The 22,488-nt window shown below is 38.7% G+C and overlaps 2 protein-coding genes across 2 annotated transcripts in view; one reads left to right on the forward strand and one right to left on the reverse strand.

Moving 5' to 3' along the window:
- The window catches only part of cpvl (carboxypeptidase vitellogenic like), a 6,988-nt gene extending 4,233 nt beyond the window's left edge, over nt 1–2,755 (reverse strand). Inside the window, exons 1-5 of the mRNA XM_047358410.1 lie at nt 2,595–2,755; nt 2,250–2,431; nt 2,017–2,138; nt 259–373; nt 105–163 (exon numbers count right to left, since the gene is read on the reverse strand). Of these exons, the coding sequence (XP_047214366.1) occupies nt 105–163; nt 259–373; nt 2,017–2,138; nt 2,250–2,431; nt 2,595–2,599 (483 nt within the window). The 5' untranslated portion in view covers nt 2,600–2,755. The remainder of the gene's footprint in view (nt 1–104; nt 164–258; nt 374–2,016; nt 2,139–2,249; nt 2,432–2,594) is intronic.
- A 1,386-nt stretch (nt 2,756–4,141) lies between these two features.
- chn2 (chimerin 2) overlaps nt 4,142–22,488 on the forward strand; it is a 37,270-nt gene continuing 18,923 nt past the window's right edge. Inside the window, exons 1-2 of the mRNA XM_047361165.1 lie at nt 4,142–5,201; nt 19,834–19,872. Coding sequence (XP_047217121.1) covers nt 5,153–5,201; nt 19,834–19,872 — 88 coding nt within the window. The 5' untranslated portion in view covers nt 4,142–5,152. The remainder of the gene's footprint in view (nt 5,202–19,833; nt 19,873–22,488) is intronic.

The raw sequence follows: 22,488 nt of genomic DNA on the forward strand, positions 1-22,488 counted from the left end.
AAAAAAAACACATGCTTATAAAGCTTGCTATATGTTGCGTTAAAGGCAGGTTCCAGCAGAGTATTCATTTAATTATCTTTTTAGTTAAAAAGGGAGATAAATACCGGATTGTCAATATACAAAACTGAATATCTGCTCGTCCAGGCGTAATCCCTCAAACCGACTGCAAAGACAGAGAAAGACTGATGCTGCAACACAAATTGTGTAAGAGAGAGCAGTACAATGTCTGCTGCTCGTCTCTGCCAGACCAGTTCTTACCAGTCATGTTCTTATACACCACATACGGTCCGTGTTCCACAAACAGACCGAACATGGAGGTGCCGCCGGGTCCACCTTGCAGCCAGAGAAGTACTGGTGCCTTGTCCTGGCTTGCCTGGAAGTCAGAGATAAGATAGGTGTCAAATTAGCTAATCAGCACCACCTAGTGGTAACTAGGTGGTAACTCTGTAACTGGCAGAGTTACAGATTTTTTATTTTTTTTGTCTGATCCTTAAAGAATGAGTAGCCGAAATGATCAGTTTTTAGATTGAGAAACTGGAAATAAAGAGAACTAATAAGATCCATTCCAGCTCATGTCAGACGTTTCCATGTATTCCTCGTGTTCAAGAATCTCATACTGATTTAGGAGTTTTAAGTATTTTAACTTTTTTCTTAGGATATAATGATTTTACCAACAAACAACAATTTATTTTTATCGGCATTATAAAAAATAAGAATTGGGAAAGCATGTCTAAATGTAATGTTGGTTTGATATGTAGTGTAAATAAATGTTTGTTGTAGCTATAAAAAAAAAAGTCAAAGCAAAGCTTTCAGACATAAGAACAATGTACTAAATGCCAAGCGTGGTGGTGGCAGCATCATGCTGTGGGCCTGATGTTTAAAACTTCAGCAGCATTGTATGTTCCAAAAGGACAATGATCCCAAACACACATCAAAGCTTCTGTGAAATGGATCAAACAGGCTAGTAATAGTTTTCTGGAATGAACCTGGTTCTGACCTACTGAATATTTGTGGACTAAGATTTAAAGCTTGGTCAGGGCCTGGAAACTAATCGATGAACACTACCAATTTAGCCAAGAAGGATGCTCAACTGTTTTACCAGAGTTAAGCCAGAAGCTTGCTGATTACTATAGAATCCATGTGGTTGAGGTTCAAACCTGCTAAGGGACTTCAACTAAATATTAGTCAGGATCTATGTTTATATTTGAGTTTATATGTATAATTTTAACCCTGTGTATTAGAGTCTATTTACAATAAATGTCAACGCAATTCTTTTTTTTTACTTGCTGAAGATCTGTTCTTTAACATGTAAATATCTGAACAGTATAAATAAATCATATTCAGTTGATGTTTCACACTACAGACACACAGTAAGAGGGAAACATATTCTAAAAGCAAATCAGGCAGGTCCTGGGTCTACTAACTCGTTTTAACCTGATCAACCATAAAGCACAGATTCACAGAGAAGATTCACTCTATATGACCTCTATTAATCTCGCACCTGAAATTAGAAAAGTACATTTAAAGCATTAAAAGGACATCCTATATACAGTATGTGTGTTGAATTTTATTCAAATACATTTGAGTTTCTAAACCTGAGTTTGCACTTTTTTTTGTTTACCAACTGCAACTTGAATTTATTTTCACCAACATTTAAAATAACCGAATCCCCATCCGTGTGCAAATGTCTCCCCAGACTTAGTTGTATTTCTTGTAACATAATGTGCAGCTTAAACTGCAAACTCATGCTGGGGTTTTATTGCGTGTCAGCATGTGACTCTTACTGCACTGTGGCAAAGCTTTTGGTAAAAACACGTAGTTACTGACTTATAGATGCAACAACAGAAAGGTTTGAGCTTCCAAACTGGCCTCAATTTGTCTTGCTGCAGCCATGTAATCATCGCTAAAGGGACTCCTGATAAGACTGATTCAATGCAGATACTCACTGATCACTGAGGGATTAAAGGTGAAGTGTCTGGAGAACATGTTGAGTGTAGAAGAAGAAGCTGAGCTCACCGTGTATGCAGGGAAGAACCAGAAGAAGAGGTTGCTGTTGTATTTTTTGCTGACTGTGAAGTAACCGGCGTAACTCTTGACATTTGCTCCAGGCATGTTTCCAACCATACTTAGTTTCCTGGCTGCCCCGGGTCAACAAGGCGTGTCAGTGCAAAACAAAGTTAATGTCGCATAAAAATGACGTGTTATTTATGGACTATATGTGTTTTTGTAATATAAGAAGTTTCCCATACCTTCATCTATGGCGCCTTTCTCCAGATAGGGAGTGATAAACAGAGGGGACCCGGGGTCCACCCCATTCAGACCGCTGACTCGGTGAGATTTTCGGCAGAAAAACGACGAGCAGGTCCGTGCGGCTGCTGCAGAGTCCAGACAGGCCCCGAGGAACAGGAGAGCCAGAGTTTCCCTCAGCATCCTGAAAGCAGTTACAGGTTTCATATCAGGATTACAGAGCTTTGCTCCCTCTCTCTAAGGGAGACACCGCACTGAGTCAGATTTCACAATAGTCGCAGAGGAATCATAATAAAGCCTGCTGCGGGCTCAGGAAGAAACAAACCTCTCAGCTTGCCACCACTCACCTCATTATCCTGCCGTCTCTATGGGAACGGAGCAAATTTCAGCTTCAATTAGAAGAAACTACCAGCTGAGCGAGTAAAACAATCTCCTCACGAGGAACCACGGTCACATGACCACATGTGAGGTCACATGACCACATGTGAGGTCACATGAGCGGTCATGAATCACGTAGTTTCTTTTCTTCCTGTAAATGTTGGATTGTGCCCTGCGCGCTGTCTCGCAGGAAAAATGGCCGTTTTGATGTTTAGACTTAACGAGAAAACGTCATTGCTCTGACAAAATGTTTGGCTGCTTATTTCTTTGTTATATTGAAAGATAACTACCATTCATTCAGAATTTGTGGCTCACGGTACACTGTAAATTATGGGGTCTCTATATGTCAGTTTGTCACTGTTATCTGGAACATAAGTTGATTACTTCAGATAAGAAATTACAAGACGTTTAAGTGATAGTCATCAAGCTTCACTTTGATGGATTGAAACGGTTATCTGAGAAAACACATTCCAGTTAAAATAAATTCTCATATTTTGAGTGCTCGATTATTAACAATGCCTTGCACAGGTTTCCGTAATACTTGAACCTTTTCCGGTTTTGTCACAACCACAGACTTCAATGTATTTTATTGAGATTTTATGTGATAAGTCATCACGGAGTAGTGTATAATTGTGAAGTGGAAGGAAAATGATGCATTGTCTTTAATACAATATTTTCAAACAATTTATGATGTTTATATGTTTAAAAGTGCAACATGTATTTTTATTTAGACCCCTTTACTCTGAAACCCCTAAATAAATCACAGTGTAACACATTTCCTTCAGAAGTCACTAAATTAGTAAACACAGTTACTGCAGAGTTCATCTGTTTGTAATTTAATCCCAGTATAAAACCGGCTGTTTTGTGAAGGCATCAGAGGTTAAGTGGAGACAATCAATCAGAGACAATCAATGAACCAAAAGCATCATGAAGATCAAGGAACACAGCAGACATGTTAAGGAAAAGGTTATGAAGTGGTTTAAAGCAATGTTAGGTTATAAAACAATATCCCAAGTTATGAACATCTCATGAAGCTCTGTTTTATATCATCTGAAAATGGAAAGAGTATGCCACAACTGCAAACCTACCAAGAACTAATCAAAGAAGCAGCTATGAGGCCCATGGTAACTCTAGTGGAGCTAAAGAGATTCACAGCTCACGTGGAAATAATCTGTGAACAGTACAACAGATAATTTTGCACATTTTGGCCTTTATGGAGAGTGGCAAGAAGGAAACCATTGAAGTCCTATCTATGGTTTGCCACAAGCCATAGGGGACATCGCAAAGAGATACAAGTAGAAGATGTTCTGGTCAGATGAGAGTAAACCCATATTTTTTGTCCTTCTATGAATGGGTGAAAACACAACAATTTGAAACCACCACACCACTATAAACCTTTGTGGTGGCAGGGTAATGTTGTGAAGATGCTTTTCTTCATCAGGGACAGAGAAGCTGGTCAGAGTCGGTTTTGATATTGAAATAAATCTTTGTCTTGTAATCAAATTTATTTCATATTAAACATTTATGAATGACCTCCAAAAAAGCAAAACCAGAAGAAATGTTTAAGTGAAGAAATTATTTCATGGTGCACTGCAGCAAATAAATAATTTTGCTGAATACTGAAGTAATCATATATAATGACTTCCCCCACGAAACTGAGCGGAAAAACGGGCATAGACTATGGATGCATGTTTTCAAATAATTAAGTGTACAGATATTTATTTATTTATATCCAGCTACTTTTAAATTAAAGCATGTATAAATAAGTATTTACTGATAAAATGATTTAATTGTTTGAGGAACTCAGGCAATTCAAATAACATTTTTAAACACACGTCTTTAAGTTTATATTCTTGTGTCCAGCTGAATTGCCACCAGATGGCGCCAAAACCCAGGCATGCATTCAGTTCCTCCACCGTACATGATACAACATGGTTTCTGATGGAAATACACAACGTCGGAGCTGGTATCATGTGGTTTAACCCGTCGAAGTGTTCTGTGGCTCGTTAAACAGCCGCTTTCGAGCAAAAAAAAAAAAAAACACATCAGTCTGGGATTTTACATACAGAAAAAGTCGGTTATTTTCACGCTTGTGCTTTTCATTGACAACGCTCCAAACTTTCGCTTTAAGAAGGCGCGTCTACGCTGCGGTGTGTTTATCACAGCCCTTAAAGTGGCACATGGAAACCAGAGCTGATCCGTGCGTGGAGGAAACCTCCGGTATTTCTGCTCGGTGTGCGGAGACGCTTCAGTGAGGCTGATCCGCGGTGTTGAGCTCTGATTGAGAGTATATGCGGCAGCCCCTCACCGTCACCGCGCCGCGCCGCGCCGCGCTGGGGGGAAAGAGATCAGCAGATTCCAACAGACGGACGGACTGGTGGTGGGCTGAAGATTTACAGGAGGCAGGAAACAATCAGCCGTCAAAAAGGTGCAGCACATTGAAGTGGCATGGAGGCACCACCGGGAATGAGCTGCTGTGAGCCCACCTTGGCCAACTGGAAGTGACCGAGTCGCCTAACTGGTTGGGATGGCAGCATCCAGTAATTCAAGCCTTTCAGGTTCATCTGTTTCCTCTGGTAAGACCCCACACATCCCACATATGTTTATTAAAGCTAATAACAGCAGGAATAATCATTACTGTTATGATTTCAACCAAAACGTTTAAATTGTTTTTTTATTCAAATTCTTTAAGATTTCTACTTTCATCTGACTTAAATTCAACTTTTGTATGTTTTATTAACTTGTATATGTCTACCATTAACACATAAATTATAAATGTGTCATCTTCCTAATTCTTCAGCTCTCATTGCAGACTGCTCTGATTAATAATAGGAAAGCTTTGCTGTCAGCAGTAGGGGCATGCAGGGGTGGAAATGTAATTGGGAAAGGAAGTCCCAGTTTTGCTTTATTCTAAGGTTGTGAGATGCATTTAGTGTGACTCGGGCTCTGGAAGTCGTTGGATTGCCAACCGTCTCTATAAATCCTATATTGCCTTTCCACTTGGTTGGCTTTGAGGATTGTTTTTGGCATGTGTATAAAGTGTGCCATTTTTTCCCCAAAGGCAGCACCATGCTGAGATGTTTTCTGACACTGTGAGAAATTCTAATATGCCATGCCTCAGTGAGTGCTGGACTGATCTAGTTATATCTCTTTTATTTTACTGGGAATGTAGTACAGTGTTGGGAACTTCAGCTATTATGCATTTGTTGAATTCAGATTTGTTTTTCAAGATTGTTTGTTTTTTTGCAGAATGAGAAAAATGGGATTAGCAGCTGTTCAAATAAACCCAGAGCAAAACCACCATCCTCATCATTGAGTTGATCAAATCTGTTGTGTGGTATAAAGTACAAACTCATGTGTGCCACTCCTGTTTGATGCAGAAGACTCCCCAAAGTTGAGATGTGCGTCTGATGATGACTCAGCAGTTATAAAACATCATATTTACAGAACCTTGTGAAAGTATTTATACCATGTTTACATTTTCTTACATATTAACCACAAACCTTATTGAATTGTACTGAGGATTCTTGCAGCAGACCAAGACAAAGTAGTGTATTATCGTCAAGTTGAATAAAAATTATACATTTTAATAATGTATTAATACTTTTCCAAGTAAAAATCTAATATGATTTGCATGTATTTGTATTCAATCCCCTCTACTCTGCTATCCCTACATAAAATCCAGTGTATTAAATACCTTTAGATATCTCCAAAATAATAAATAGAATCCCCCATGTGTAAATTAATCTAAGTATTAAAACAGCAGCTCTGTGAAGGCCTCAGAGAGAACATTAGTGAACAAACAGCAACATGAAGACCAAGGAACACACCTGCAGTGTACTGCAGAGATTCACAACCCAGGTGGGACAACCATTAGTGGTCCATTCCACAAGTTTAGCCTTTATGGATGAGTGGCAAGAAGGAAGCCATCGTTGCAAAGAATAAGAAATCATGTGCCTCCACATGACTTGCAGCAGTTTGCCGCAAGCCATCCATGTAGGGGGGCACAGCAAACATGTGAAAGAAGGTGTTCTGGTCAGATGAGAGGTTTGAACTTTCTGGCCCTTATGTAAAGTGCAATGTGTGGCAAAAAAAAAAAAAAACTATGACGGCACACAACCCTGAGCACACCATCCCTGTGATAAAACATAGAGCTTTTAAGCATCATGCTGCGGGAAATGCTTTTTTCCGGGAGGGATAGGTAAGATGTTAAGAGGCGATGTAACGATGAACTGAGCAAAAAAAAAACAAAAAAACAGATCAATCCTTTAGGAAAATTTGTTGGATACTGCAAATGATTTGGGTTTGGAGGTTCATCTTTCCACAAGACACTCACTCTTTACATACTACCTGAGCTACAATGGAATGGTTTAGATCAAAGCACTCTCATGCGTTAGAATGGCCTAGTCAAGCACAGATCTAAATACAATTGAGAATTTGCTCTAACACTTGAAAATTGATGTTCACAGATGCTCTCCATCTAATCTGACAAAGCTTGAGCAATTTAGTAAAGAAGATTGAGCAAAATGTTCAGTTAGCTGATTTATAAAACTACTGAAGACTTGCATATGGATCTGAAAATTTTGACTCGGAGGGGCTGAATACAAATGCACCTTTCAGATTGTTATCAGAAATCTGAAAACCTTGTATCATTTTCCTTTCACTTCCCGATTATGAACGACTTTGTGTTGTCCATTACATAAAATCCCATTAAATTTCTTCCAAGTTTGTGTTTGTAGCAAAATGTGGAATTAATCAAGGTGTATGGTACTGCAAGTATACCCAGATAACACTTCAAACAGGAACAATCTATGTATGAATTTACATTGAATGCTAAACAGAAAAACTGGGTTTATCACAAGGGAAAATGTGCGAGAACACTGCATAGCACGCTCAGTGTTTGTTTTACTTTCTTACTGTCTCACTAGACCACAGGGCAGCATCACATTTCCAGAGGTACAGCCCAGTGGGCGGCATACACACACACACACACACACACACACACACACACACACACACACACACACACACACACACACACATACACACACACACACACACACACATACACACACACACACACATACACACACACACACACACACACCCGTTTCCAAGTTGATACAGTCTGTCCTCTAACCACATGCCTCACGAACCATTATCTCATGTGTGCATTCTGGAAAAAAAACTGCCGTTTTGACCACTGCTGCTTTAAGGGGAAAGTCTTTTCTTCCTGTGGTATTGGAAGGTTGTCATTACTGTTGGGCTCTCAATATAATTATCAGGGGTTACAAGCTGCACTGCTGCCAGGGATGGAGTGGTTGTTGCAAGGGTATCATTATTTTCATGCAAAATTGTTTGGTAGTTAGACGATTTGAATAATCTTTTCTATGAGAAATATATATGGCTGAAAAATGGGTCTCAGTTCCTGCTGCATATAAGGTCATCTATTCTGCTGCAAACTGAGCACTGTCAGTGTAGCTATTTGTCATGATAAGTCTATCCTGTAATCTTTTTTAAGCTGTTGTTTTAGAGGATAGGGTGTTCAAAACAATTTATCAAACTTAAATTTGTAACTAAAGTGTCTCAGATGGTGGGATTCTAAGAGGAAACAAAATAATTATTAGTGCAGGAAAATAAACTGTAATAATACTTTGTGCCAAACTTATTAATTGATATAGTAAATCACTGAGAAATTGCAGAATCAGATTTTTGAACATCAACTGTTGGATGCCCCTGTGCTCCCCTGGAAGTACTGCATCCAGTGACAGATCAATTTAACCACACAGGCTTGGGAGAACCTTGGAAAAACCACTGCCACTCAGCACAATCCACTGCTGCATGCAGAAATGTAACCTGAAACTGTATTACACAGGGAGAGAGCTGCATATCCCCCTCAGAGCAGAAATACTGCCAAGGTCTCTGGGAGCAAACCCTCGACAGAAGGACAGAAAAACAGCGGACATGTGCTATGTGGTCAGATGACTCCACGTTTAGGTTTCCTTTGGGGGAAAAATGGACATTGGGTTCTTCTTCCAAAGCATAAGAAATATGATTCAGACTGTTATCAGAGGAAAGTGTGAATGCATAGTATGTGGATGCATCGGTGCCATGGCACAGATGTGAAAGTACCATAAATACAAGGGCGTAATCTTCAGTTTTCTGGCTTCTTTCAGCTAGCTCTTTGTTTAAAGCATGCAAACAATTTCTGTTTTTTTTTACAATTTGGCTTAAAACCCATTTCTTCAAAAAAAAAAAAAATCTTATTAAACTCCTATAAACTTTTTGATTTAGAATTTTTGGTTGAGATAAATTGGTAGTGTTGTAATTTTTTATATTAATTTTGTTTAAATTATTAATTTATTGCCCAGCGTGCCTTCATTTATGGACAAATGCCATATTTTAGAGCCAAAAAACCTACAAATCTTTATAGTCTGGAAAACACATCACAATTAGCCTCTTCATTATTTTTGAAAACATGCTTTTTTGACACAAAAAAGCCTACGAAGCCTTGCCCTTCTAAAACTATAGGAAACTCCCATGTACGGATGATGATGTTTTTATTTGTATCAGTGTCATACACACAGTTTCCTTATATACGTTCTATCGAGAATATAGTTTAAACAAATGAGTGATCCCATACTGGTAACACAGAAAACCATAGGGTGAGCAGTCTTACGATCCCCAAGAAAAAAATTTAAAAAAAGAAAATACATTAAATTAAACAGATGCAAGGAACAAGATTTTTCCTCATTCACCAAAAAACAGCTTCTCAGTCAAAAAACACATTTTCAAGGCAACGAACAGCCCAAAGCTGAGGGATGATATTTCAGTACAGGTTTTGCCACAGCAACAACAGCAGGGAGTCATCGGTTAGCCCACCCAGACGAGGGTGTTGTTTGTGAGCTTAAAGTGTCTCAGATAAGAAAATGGGCCGTTACAATCTGAATTTTATGTTTTATATGTTGTTTGTGAGACCAAAACATTTCCTGATGTCCACTGATCAATTTATCAAATTAAATCAGTAACCACTGTCTCCAAATTTAGAAATTGGCACATCTACTTGAATGCTACCTAATGTTTTGCTAATGATCTTATACTCCTTACTTCTTCCTCCTGGATAAAAATCTTCGCCTTATGAACTACTATTTGAGTTGGAGACTTAACTGTCACTACTTTCATCTTCAGTAACCATTGTGTTATGAACTGATTCCAGAGTTAAGTTTTCCATTACTCTATTACTCTTTGGTGACTTTTGGCTTAGGCCGTGTGGTCTGGTGTGTCTTTCACTTTGTTTTTGAACATATTTCTCAATTTTTGGACATTGAAATAAGTATAACTATACAAACACGATTTAAAAGCAAAATATATATAGTTTTGTTTGTGCCCTGTAATGCACTGTGAGTTTGTTATGTTTGAGAAGTGTTTATATAATGAAGCTGAATTTAGGAGTAAAGTTGCATCTGTGATTCACATCTAGAAATAATTTAAAAAGTATTAAAGTCAGTCATTAGATTGCAAGCCGACCGCATTATACATTATGTAGTCTCTCTATTTCCCTGGAAATATGTTTGCCAATATCGGCTGTATTCCTGCACACTTTTTGCTATAAATAATGATTGACGTTTGTACTGTACCAGCAGCGGACAATTTGCCAGACTCCTGCAGGAAATAAATACTGGAAAACATATCAAGGAATACGACTTTAAAGAATGTTTTCAGCTCCTAGCCTTAAATGACATAGCTGTTTGGGGAGGCAGAATTGCAGCTATGTATTACAGTGAGGCTGTCTGCTCAACATGTTTTGGCAAGACTGCAGCTCTCAACATCTTTTCGTTACATTTATTTTCTCCTCCAGGATAAATCATGTGGGAAAGGATTTCTGTGTCACGTGCAGCGAGCGACTTGCACAAATTACCTGCATGTTTTGTAGCATCAGCAAAGAAGTATGTTTGTTCCAGAGGTATTTCAGACAAGGAAGTATCAGAATCCAGTTCTTACATTACAGTTTTACTTTAAATGAACACATTTGTATTTCCTTAAAGATGTTAGCCGCATACTTTCTGCACAAACTCTTCACATAAGTTATACACAAAAATATTTTCTGCTCATCTCACAGTGTAAACTGTCTTATTTTGCAACTGTGCATTGCACAGATGGTCTCCCTGCTGGAGTTCAGCTGCACTCACTGAATCACCGTGTGTGCTGATGGTCTGCCTGTAACTCAGAGAGATAAACTCCAGGTTGTGTTATTTTCCACATGCCAGTCATATAATGTATTTAAATAAATGCCATGTAAGCAGTAAATATCAGAAGAAATGTACAATTTCATCTGTAATAATTTATTATTTGATTAGAAAAGTCTAAATCAAATCATGCAGATCTGCAACCTTGGTCTCAGTATAGATTATGAAAAAATCCTTATTTTAATCTTTCTGTATATAAATCAGACATTATTAGAAAGAGCAGATCTTTCAAAGATTTTAGAGATATTTCCTTTGTGGCCTCACTGGGAACAATGTTGTCTGCAGAAGCAGTGGGAGTTATTGAGATTCTTTAACCAGGGGCAGATTTACATATTGACAGAATAAATGGTCCATAGTTTTTGGTAGAGTTGTCTTTTAAACTGTATGACTTGGGTCAAATGCTTGGGGTACACCTAACAAGCTTCTCACAATAGTTTGCTAGAATTTTGGTCCATTCCTCCTGACAGAACTTGTGTAACAGAGCTAGGTTTGTAGGCTGCCTTGCCTGCACACATCTTTAGCTCTGACCACACATTTATTATGCGACTGAGATCTGGGCTTTGTGGTGCCCACCTCAAAACTTTGACTTTGGGTACTGAGTGTCTATAGGATAACAATATGGTGGTAAGCTTAGGATCATTGTCCATTTAGGAGACCTGTTTGTTCCTACCAATCAACTTCCTGGCTGATGTTTTGAGATGTTGCTTCAATATTTCCTCATAATGTTTTTTTCCTCATGATGCCATCTAATTATTGAAGTTGGCCAGTCCCGACAGCAGAAAAACAGTCCCACAGCATGATGCTGCCACCCATGTATTTCACAGTTGGAATTGTGTTCTTAGGCCTTCAGAAATTAAGGTCTTTGTCCCTGAGTGCATTTGCAAACTGCAATCTTTTTTTTTTTATGTTGCTTTTGAGGTAATGGCTTCTTCCTTACTGATTGGCCTTTCAGCCAGTGTCATTACAGGACTTGTTTCACTGTAGATAATGACATTCTTATCTTCAGCCAGCCCCTTCACAAAGTATTTTGCTTTTGTTCCAGAGTTCATTCACACATTTCACACCAAAACACGTTAATCTTTGGGGCACAGAAACTATCTCCTTCCCGAACGGTACTATGGGTGGACATTCCCATGTTATTTTATACTTGCTAGTGATTGTTTGAACAGATGAATGTGGCATCTTTAGGCATCTGGAAATTGTACCCAAGGATGAACCAGACTTGTGGAGGTCCACAATTCTTGTCATGATTTTATTAGATTTTTTAAAATGATGTCACACAAGGAAGCAGTGTGTTTGAGGTGTTGCCTTAATGTACAGGGGTTGGACAATGAAACTGAAACACCTGTCATTTTAGTGTGGGAGCTTTCATGGCTAAATTGGACTAGCCTGGTTGCCAGTCTTCATTGATTGCACATTGCACCAGTAAGAGCAGAGTGTGAAGATTCAATTAGCAGGGTAAGAGCACAGTTTTGGTCAAAATATTGAAATGCAAACAACATTATGGATGACATACCAGAGTCCAAAAGAGGACAAATTGTTGGTGCACGTCTTGCTGGCGCATCTGTGACCAAGACACCAAGTCTTTGTGATGTATCAAGAGCCACGGTATCCAGGGTAATGTCAGCATACCACCAAGAAGGACAAACCACATCCAACAGGATTAACTGTGGACGCAAGAGGAAGCTGTCTGAAAGGCATGTTCGGGTGCTAACCTGGATTGTATCCAAAAAACATAAAACCACGGCTGCCCAAATCACAGCAGAATTAAATGTGCACCTCAACTCTCCTGTTTCCACCAGAACTGTCCGTCGGGAGCTCCACAGGGTCAATATACACGGCCAGGCTGCTATAGCCAAACCTTTGGTCACTCATGCCAATGCCAAACGTCAGTTTCAATGGTGCAAGGAGCGCAAATCTTGGGCAGTGGACAATGTGAAACATGTATTGTTCTCTGATGAGTCCACCTTTACTGTTTTCCCCACATCCGGGAGAGTTACAGTGTGGAGAAGCCCCAAAGAAGCGTACCACCCAGACTGTTGCATGCCCAGAGTGAAGCATGGGGGTGGATCAATGATGGTTTGGGCTGCCATATCATGGTATTCCCTTGGCCCAATACTTGTGCTAGATGGGCGCATCACTGCCAAGGACTACCGAACCATTCTTGAGGACCATGTGCATCCAATGGTTCAAACATTGTATCCTGAAGGTGGTGCCGTGTATCAGGATGACAATGCATCGACACACACAGCAGGACTGGTTAAAGATTGGTTTGATGAACATGAAAGTGAAGTTGAACATCTCCCATGGCCTGCACAGTCACCAGATCTAAATATTATTGAGCCACTTTGGGGTGTTTTGGAGGAGCGAGTCAGGAAACGTTTTCCTCCACCAGTATCACGTAGTGACCTGACCACTATCCTGCAAGAAGAATGGCTTAAAATCCCTCTGACCACTGTGCAGGACTTGTATATGTCATTCCCAAGATGAATTGATGCTGTATTGGCTGCAAATGGAGGCCCTACACCATACTAATAAATTATTGTGTTCTAAAACCAGGTGTTTCAGTTTCATTGTCCAACCCATGTATATCATAATGGGTGTCTCTAATTAACCCAATGCATCATATGGACACTCCCATGTTGTTTAAAGGCATAGACATGTTAGTGTATGTAAACGTCTGAATTTGAAGAAACCGATACCTCTCATTTTTCCAGCATTCAGCAAATAGAAATAATTTTGGAAATCCTAACTGACATAAAACAGGAAATGCTTAGGAAGAGAAGGAATCTGTTTCCTTTCATGCAGCTTATGTAAATATCTGGTTTCTGTTGTATATGACAGATTCTGATATCCAGTTAAAGGTATTGTGTGTGTATTGCCTCTGTCTAACTGCTGTCATTACCCCTAGAAGGAGATGCATCCAGGTCCTTTAAAATCATTTGCACAGCATCATCCATGGTATATTACATTTTGACTTTTTGTATGGGCTTGATCCTGCTGTTATTTGTTGTTTTTGCTTTTGAAGTTGGAATTTTTCTGAACAAATCACAAAAGCTCAAAGGTTGAGATGTTGTCAGATCTGATATGCGTCAGCCGCAGCCACTTATGTCAGAGCAGACATTATCTCAGGGCATGAAAGTCCTTCAGCATGATCCTTATTCATAACTTATTCTCTTTGCCACCTAAGCAAACAGCCACTGGTAATAATTGTATTGCATGCTCGTCACCGGTGAGTAATGGAGTGAAACACAATTAATAGTTGTATTTTTTTGGAGGGTGCAACCCTCCAGCTGCCCCAGATTAATAAATTCTCAGCAATCCTCAAACGACACACAAACTCTAAACTGCTCAGAAATTTGTTTTGATGTATTTTGGATTCAAATGTGTTCATGTGGCTGCTTGTGTACATGTGTGTCTCTGGATAAGAAGAGCTAAGAATAAAGCAACCCTGACAAGCTCTTTCTTTTTGCGGGTGAAGCTGAGGCAGTACTCCAGACCGGAATGCCGTCCATCATTAATAAGAATTAAATCGAAAAAGAGACCATTTGGCAAACGGCCAGGTGAAATCACATTCTTTAAATAAGCCGCAGTGAAATAAATCTTTCAGACTGTTGCCAGTGCGGTGCACTGTGACAAAGCTTCAGTGCTAGGACAATAGATTTTTCTGAGGCAGGTTGGCCACTCACCAGCAAACAGACCTTGAAGGCTGTTTGAAGCACAGTTTCTATAGAGGAGTTTTTATTCAGTAGACGCTACCTTCTCTATTAGTTAATTAAGATATTCATTTTGCGCTAAAATGCAGCTTATCCCTCTTTTTTTTGTATTAAATTCAGTAAAAAATAAATGTGTTTCACTACTTTTGATAAAAATGTACCCAGCCTTTACAGAAACTTGCAGAGAACTGAGAAGAAATGCTACTACGAGCACGGTCAGACTGATTAAAGTGGGAATTATAACATTTTTATGAGTAATTAGTTCTTGAGCGTCATTGCTCACGTCCAACAAGTGCTCACTGGTTTCCACAATCCAATTCCTGCCCTGCTTTGTTTCTTTCCCTCTGGCTAGAGGTGCAGCACCGATCTACTCCTGAGTACAAAGGAATGCGTTGCATGAATAACATGTATCCTCAGGATCAACATGACTCATTGTTGACATTGCTCATTAAATACTTCTGCAGAGTTGCAGAGAGCTTATCAGAGATTAAAGTTTATATTTAGCAACTAAGAGCAGAGTAATAAATCACATACATAGCATAATGATGGACACATCAGTGTAATTAAGAAGGGTCTATAACTGTGTTTCGACTGAAAACATATAGACCAGCTCTTAAATAACAGATTCATATACATATTATTGTATGTACATACATTTTGTATGTACGAACTTGGCAATAAAGCTGATTCTGATATTAAGAATATATAAAGAACTGAAAAAAATGTCTAAGATGTTTACTGTGCTTTAAAGGAAAGAGTATGATTTGTTTCCTGTCAATAAATGGGATGGAAAAAATGCAGTGCTCATAGTGTTTATATTAAAACGATAAGAATCTGTTATTTAAGAGCTGGTCTATATTTTCTCCTCTTGAATTTTTCCAGTTGTCATTTCATGTCCTCTACACAGCTTCAAACCACAGCAGGAACATTTCAGAAGCTCTGAGCTTCTTTGCCAGGCTGCATTTTTGCAATTACTCAGACAAAACCACACAGTCCTATAGAGGCCAAGTGTAAGTTTCCTCAGCTTGGTGTAAAAACATTAAGTCACCCCTGGTTTATTCATTTTTTGCTTCTGAACACCCAATCGTATTCTAATTGTGTAAACTGTTTTTGATCAACAGATCTTGAAGTCTTTCTTTAGACTTGGCTGAATTTTCACATTTTTTTGTGTCCTCAGGTACACCTTGCCAGTAGTTCAGCACTGCCTTTGTCATGGCACAGCTTCAGCAGTGTCAGAAACATTCCTCTACAATCTTGGTCCATTTTTACATGATAGCATCACATTGGTGCTGCAGATTTGTTGGTTTGTTGGCCATAATGTGAATCCCTCGTTCCACAACATCCCAAAGGTGCTCTATTGGATTTAGATCATCTTCAAAAAACTGTTTGAGATGATTTACTCTGTGTGATACGGTGCTTCGTCCAGCTGGAAGTAGCCATAAGAAGATGAGCACACTGTGGTCATAAAGGGATGGTCAGCAGCACTATTCAAGTAGGCAGGATAGTTTCACATGTTCATGTTTTTTACAGCAAATTCTAACTCTATCATCTAAATGCTGCTGCTGAGATGGAGACCCATGGACGAGGAAACGCTTTTCCAATCTGTTATTGTGATGAACCTGTGTGAATTGCAGCCACGGTTTCCTGTTTTTTGCTGGCAGGAGTTGGACCCCATGTGGTCTTCTGCTGCTGTATCCCATCTGCTTTAACATTGTGCATTCAGATGTGGTATTCAGCATACCTTGGTACTAGTAGTTATTTGAGCTACTGTTGCCTTTCATCTCAAATCAATTACCCCCTTATCTACAAGGCATTTTTTTTCCATACAACTACGGCTCACTGGATATTTTCTCTTTATTGGACCATTCTCTGTAAACCCAAGAGATGACTGTGCATGAAAATCCCTGTTGATAAGCAGTTTCTAAAATACTCAGACCAACCTGTCTGGCACCAACAACTGTGCCACATCCAAATGTTCCTCATTCTGATGCTTTGCTTTAAAATGCAGCAAGTCATCTTCACCACATCTAGAGTGTCAAACACTGTTAGCAATACTGATTCTGATTCTTTTTAGTTTTTGTGCAAAGTCATTAAGAGGTTTTCAAAATTTGATTCTTTTTTTCTAAGTTTACATTGAAGAAATACCTTCACCCCGTGGGAAACAATACAGCATCTAATTTAGAAGGGGTTTCATCACCATTGAATGGAACAAATAATAATGAAAACTGAAATTCAATAGCTTTGGCAGTCAACTCAAAAACTGCACATTAAAAGGAAGTCAGTGGCACAAAATTGCAGAAGATACACATTAAAGGCCTAAAAAAACAAATTCCTCCCAAAATGCACCATCCGGACATCTTTTAGGCAACCTGCATGAACACTACCAAAGTTATACAGAAATAACAAAACACAGAAAACATCACAGGACCAAAAGGTGTAAGAGAAGATTACATTGTGCTTACTCACATAAACTTGCTTTTAAAAGTCTATTGTGTACCAGTGCCATCTTTGGTAGGAGCAGGATGTCATCACTGAAATGATTGAACCTTTTCTACATTCCAGGCAGTCCTGCCCTACATCTACAACTCCTTCTGATTAATTTATCTGTTTCTATGATCAATAGTAAGTTTTAGAAATATCTAACATCTGCTGGTGCTGAACAGTCAGGTCAAGGTGGAAAAATATCCAAAGGTGCTGATATAGATTGTTGCATGTTACCTATTGTTGCATGTTAGTGATTATGATAATTACTGTAGTGCTTTGGTGATCTCATTCATCTTATTCACCCGTGGAACAGTGTGGCAATGTTTCTTCCAATCTCCCGTAACGTCTTTTTGTCTCCAACATGTTCCCGATGGCTTTTGAGAGTGATTTTGCATATTGTTTCTTCGATCTTAGAGCACAGAGGCACTCCTGGGAATCCTTAGCAACAAGCTGCAGTACTTCTGTTGAATATGAAACAATCTTCTCTCAGAGCTCCATCAGCCCTGGTGCCGGCGTTGCAGCTGTAATGTGTTGCATCCATCCACAATGGGATTCAGTTTGCAGATTGGGTGTTTTGTCTCCAGCTAGAGAGGATCTGCTTTCTCCAATCTGTTGCTTTATCAAATTTCTCCCAAATTCCAGAGCAGACAAATATAACATCGCAGAAAGTGCTTCTTGTCTTTGAAGCATTCTCCCAAACAATCTGAATGTGGTATCAAGTGGTAGTTAAGTGTGGCACTATTAATTGTCAAAACCAATAAATAAGGCAAAGGTATTTCAACCAAGCAAATTTGCTCACATTTAAAACAGCTCTTAAAAGATCATAGTATGTTTATTCAAATGTTTGCAAAATATGTGAAATAAATTCCAGTCGCCTTCTGTAGTAGTTGATCATATATCCCTATGTTGTTTTGCCAATTGGTGAAGACACCAAGAGTAGCACATTCTGCACATGATATGTTTTTTTTTAATGGGTACTGTTCATTACGTGCACCATTTCATACCGCTGCAGTTTTGGTAGTTTCATATCAACTTTGTCGGGGTACGAGATGATGCTGTTTTCCCCAGGATGTTATTGACTAATCACAACAAGGGGATGTTTTCCTGCTCCTCCTCGCCACTTTCTGTCACCTTTACTTCGGTTTAGCCTTCGAAAAAAGTGGAGACATTACAAAGTAAGAGCTTTTTTGTAGAGTGAAAGAGAATGCCTAAGAAATACTGGTATTTTTGACAGTTATGTTTGTGTGATTGTTCGGATCGTAAGGAAACGACATTTGGTTAACTTCAGAGCCCTACTTAGTCTGCAATAGTAATCCAAGCAAAACATCCCATCTGACCATAAGGTAGAAAACCTTTAACTTGTAAAGCAACAGCGGTTAAGCCCCACTCACCGGTGGGTCCAGCTGAGACACGCTGTTTTTTTCTCTGCCTCTAAAATGATGTTAGACACAGGTAAATCCCTCACAAGAGGAGGCTTTAATGTTAATAAAACAATTCACCAAATTAGTTTTTCACAAATACTTTTGATTTTACAGCAATTTAAACACCCAAGAAATGTTTAAAGGTCCTTATGTCAGGAGTGACTCTGAATAAAATGCAACATAAAAGCCCTTTCTTTTTGCAGCAAACCTTCATGTCTGGTATCTAATGATGCCAGACACGTGGGGGTTAAAAAAAATTGGATTTTTTTCTTTGTTTAATCACAAATAAGTTGCTATAGTGGTTCCACTGGAAAATTGTTCTTTTATGTTTTACCTTTACATAGGTACCAATAGTTGCATTTAGACTTTATAAGTGTGGAGCTATTCTTGATTTATTTCAGTTTTATAATTCAAGGCGGAAATTGCTCTAAAACCCTTCGAGCATAACGGATTAATTACACACTCAACATATTTAACATTAAATTAACAGCATCTTATTACAGCATAAAAAAGTAAACATCACTGTATAAGTTGAAACAAATTCCACATTACACATGCACAATATACCTTTGTGTGCTTTTTTCCACATCTAGCTGGCTTTGTTCTGTCCTCTGTTTATAGTAAACATCAATATAAACTTTAGAAGTTATAAGACTGAGAGAAAACCTTTGCACTGCCATCTTCGAACCATTTTGTGCTGAGAAATGTGTTGAAACATAATTAAAATCATGTATTCTGGTCTGTAGCAGTGAGTGTCAGACGACGCACTACAGCATTTGTGACTAACCGAGGGTGATGTATTGTTAGGGCGTTAAGAGTCATTAAAACATGACATTAAACTGTGACTTGCCCCAAGGCATTTATTACATCCTCTTCCTTCTTTAATCTAATGCAAAAGCACACTCCATCATGTAATCTATAAGTATTCACATAAACATAACTCACCGCATTTTCCCAGAAGAGGGTCTCGCTGTGATTACCTCTCCCATGCTTTGATTGCTGTGTTTGTGTTCTTATCTCAGCAGAGATGTTGTGTTTTCAGACTCCTGTCACTGTTAAATATAGATCAGGTGTGCATAGAGACGTGCAGCCATGCGTCGCATGTTGATTCTGTTTGTAGCAGTGATTAGAGGGTGTGTGTCCCAACAGGCATATTCACAGCGTGAAGCCTGTTGCATAATTACAACACAGGGAGAAACACAACGCTGACATATAATTATAATAAATGGCTCATATTTAATATGCTTGGGAGTAAAGGAAGATTAACATTTGAATGAAAAAGTATTATAAACTCTACTATTTATTCATGACAGAAACTTGCATTATTTTTATGTCTTGCAGATCCTGATGACTATCAGCCGCCCATATGGAAGTCATACTGTAAGTAATTATTAATGTTGTGTAAAAAATATTTACGTTTTAACCTTATTTTTATTTTAAAAGATATTATTTTTTGGGGAGAACATCTTTCACTGACGTCCCGCGCTGTAAAGATTCAGGTCTTGTTTTTCTCAGTAAAATTAGAAACATTGCTCATTCTCCTGCACAAAAGGTGCCCAGCCAGATGCACTCGCCCACATATACAAACGCAAAGCAGTGGAATCTTGTTTTCTGGGTAAAATAGGTTACCAGCCGACAGGAAAACAACATTTTCCACCTGCCAAGAGGCTAAGCTAAAATAGAGTAATTGGAGCACCCATTTTAGTATACAATGTGTTTTCTTTTCTTATGTGGGAGATGATTCAACTCCTTAGAGCACATTTTTTGCATAGCAGAGCAGAACACCTTTTTATTCTTTCTGTTTAACAAGTTAAAGTCCACATTAGCTCATTCAAAACATTCCAGTTGATAAAGTTTCATTTATTTGATTTCTTTCTCATTTTCCGAATCCTCGTATCTGACCCTTCTGGTCCTCCACTGAGGTATTTTTAGAGGTGTCAGTGTCACAGCAGTGGATGGTGTCCAGATCTTGCTGGTTGGCTTAAATCAGCTTGACAAAACATGAAAGTTCACAGTCAGGAGCCTTCCTTCCTCCTGCCAGGAGAATCTGCTGCTCTGAGGGCTTAGCTCAGCCTCACACAGCGATTTCGTAGGTAGCACTGGTTGTTTATGATGATGAAAGCACATCTCAGGTATATAAAACTGCATGTTTCCTTGCTTAACAAAGTCCACAGTTTGTAATTGATTGGTCTTTTGTAGCAACATTTCTACTCCAACAGATTTTGGCCTGTCAGTCTTTTATTATCCTTTTATTACACTAAGTGTGGTTTGCTGAAAATGTTATTGAGTTTTATCCTGTTTCCATTTGGCATACCCCCTGTATTTTAACTGCAGCGCATCTAAAATATATTGTCATGGATATGCACCATATCTGCAAGTCAAAATGTCTCTGTTTTGAAAATGAAAGATTATTGTTATACAGCCTTAATTCACTTAATGAATTTCCAACAAATGACTCCTGTCCTGTAATTCTCACCCTGACACATAGGACCCTCCATACTACTGACATCCTCGGTTAAGATGTGTCAAAAACCTTGAAAATAAATTCACCATTTTTTGCAGCGTTATGATGTAATATTTAACAAATCAGAACAAAAATTACTATTTATTTCATAACATTTAATCAGCAGGAAAAAATCCCTTGTCAAGAAATACATTATTTTAATAGAATCACCAGTGTAACACTTACGCTCCTGCTAGTGATACTTTGTACAAACCCCTTTGTCAGTATGACAGAAAATGACTAATTGCTAATTGGAGCAAAGTTGGAGCATACAGACAGAGAGTGATCTTTTAATATTTCTCTTTGCTCATTCTCTCTAGATCTTCTAGATCCTCCACAGGTTTTAGGTCAGAGAACTGAAATGGCCATGAAAGAAAGTTCATTTTATGTCTTGTCAACCATCTCTGTGTTGATTTGACCATATTTGTTGGGTCAGTCTCCTGGTATATTTCATCAGATTTAAAAAAAAAATAAGATTTCATAAATTTTAAATGGATTGCACTTATATAACACCTTTCCAGTCATACCGACCACTCAAAGAGCTTTACAGTAGAGCCACATTCACCCAATCGCACTCAATAACGCACAAACATTCATACACTGATACGCAAATCAGTAGGCAGCTTGAGCTTAATTGCCGTGCCCAGGGGCACATCGATGCATGAGGAAACTGGAATTGAACCCTTAACTTTTGGATTGCAAAACAACTACTCATACGACTGAGCTACAGTAACCACGACTCATAAGCCACGAGTTCATTATGATATGCTTTTTGGAAGAGAAACAGGCCCACAGCAGTACAGATCCTCTACTATACCTAACAATGGAAATGGGGTGCTTTTCCACATATTCATGCTTTGTTTCACACCAGACCCACCTGGGGTGTTTCAGAAAAGCTTGAGCTTTGGCTGCGTAAACACTGCAGGCAAAAGTAGACCAAAGCTAACATTTTTGCCCATATTCGACACAAATCAGTTTTTTTTCCTTTATTTATGTTGGTCTAAACAACATGAACTGATCCTCAGTCTGAATGGTGCTCTCATATTTCATCAGACTCTTGCATTGTAAAAATGTGACAGACTCGCAGTTTTGCACCAGAGGTAGCAAGACGCTACAAGACAACAAAGCCAGTCATAACTTTGTGGGCTCTGAGTGCATAGACTGTTCATACTGGAGTCTGATGGCGATTTAATTTACATAATGAGAACAACCATATCGTCCGATTCAGTGGGATTGATGACGAAATAAATCCGAATCTCTAGGCTAGTAGTAGTACTTGGCTAGTAGCCAGTATGTTAGAAGTATTTATACCCTATCACAGGGAAAAAAGTTGTCATTATTAATTAAACGTTAATAAACACTCTTACTTTATTTTTTTATATTGACAATAATAGGGCCCACAGTGATTCAGTGTGAAATTATGCTGCTGCTGCAGAAAAGAGACATTTATTTGAAGGTTTTTACATATATTTACTAGGGGTGCCCATACCTAT

Source organism: Girardinichthys multiradiatus, chromosome 3 (assembly GCF_021462225.1).
Source record: "Girardinichthys multiradiatus isolate DD_20200921_A chromosome 3, DD_fGirMul_XY1, whole genome shotgun sequence".
Classification (NCBI taxonomy): Eukaryota; Metazoa; Chordata; class Actinopteri; order Cyprinodontiformes; family Goodeidae; genus Girardinichthys; species Girardinichthys multiradiatus.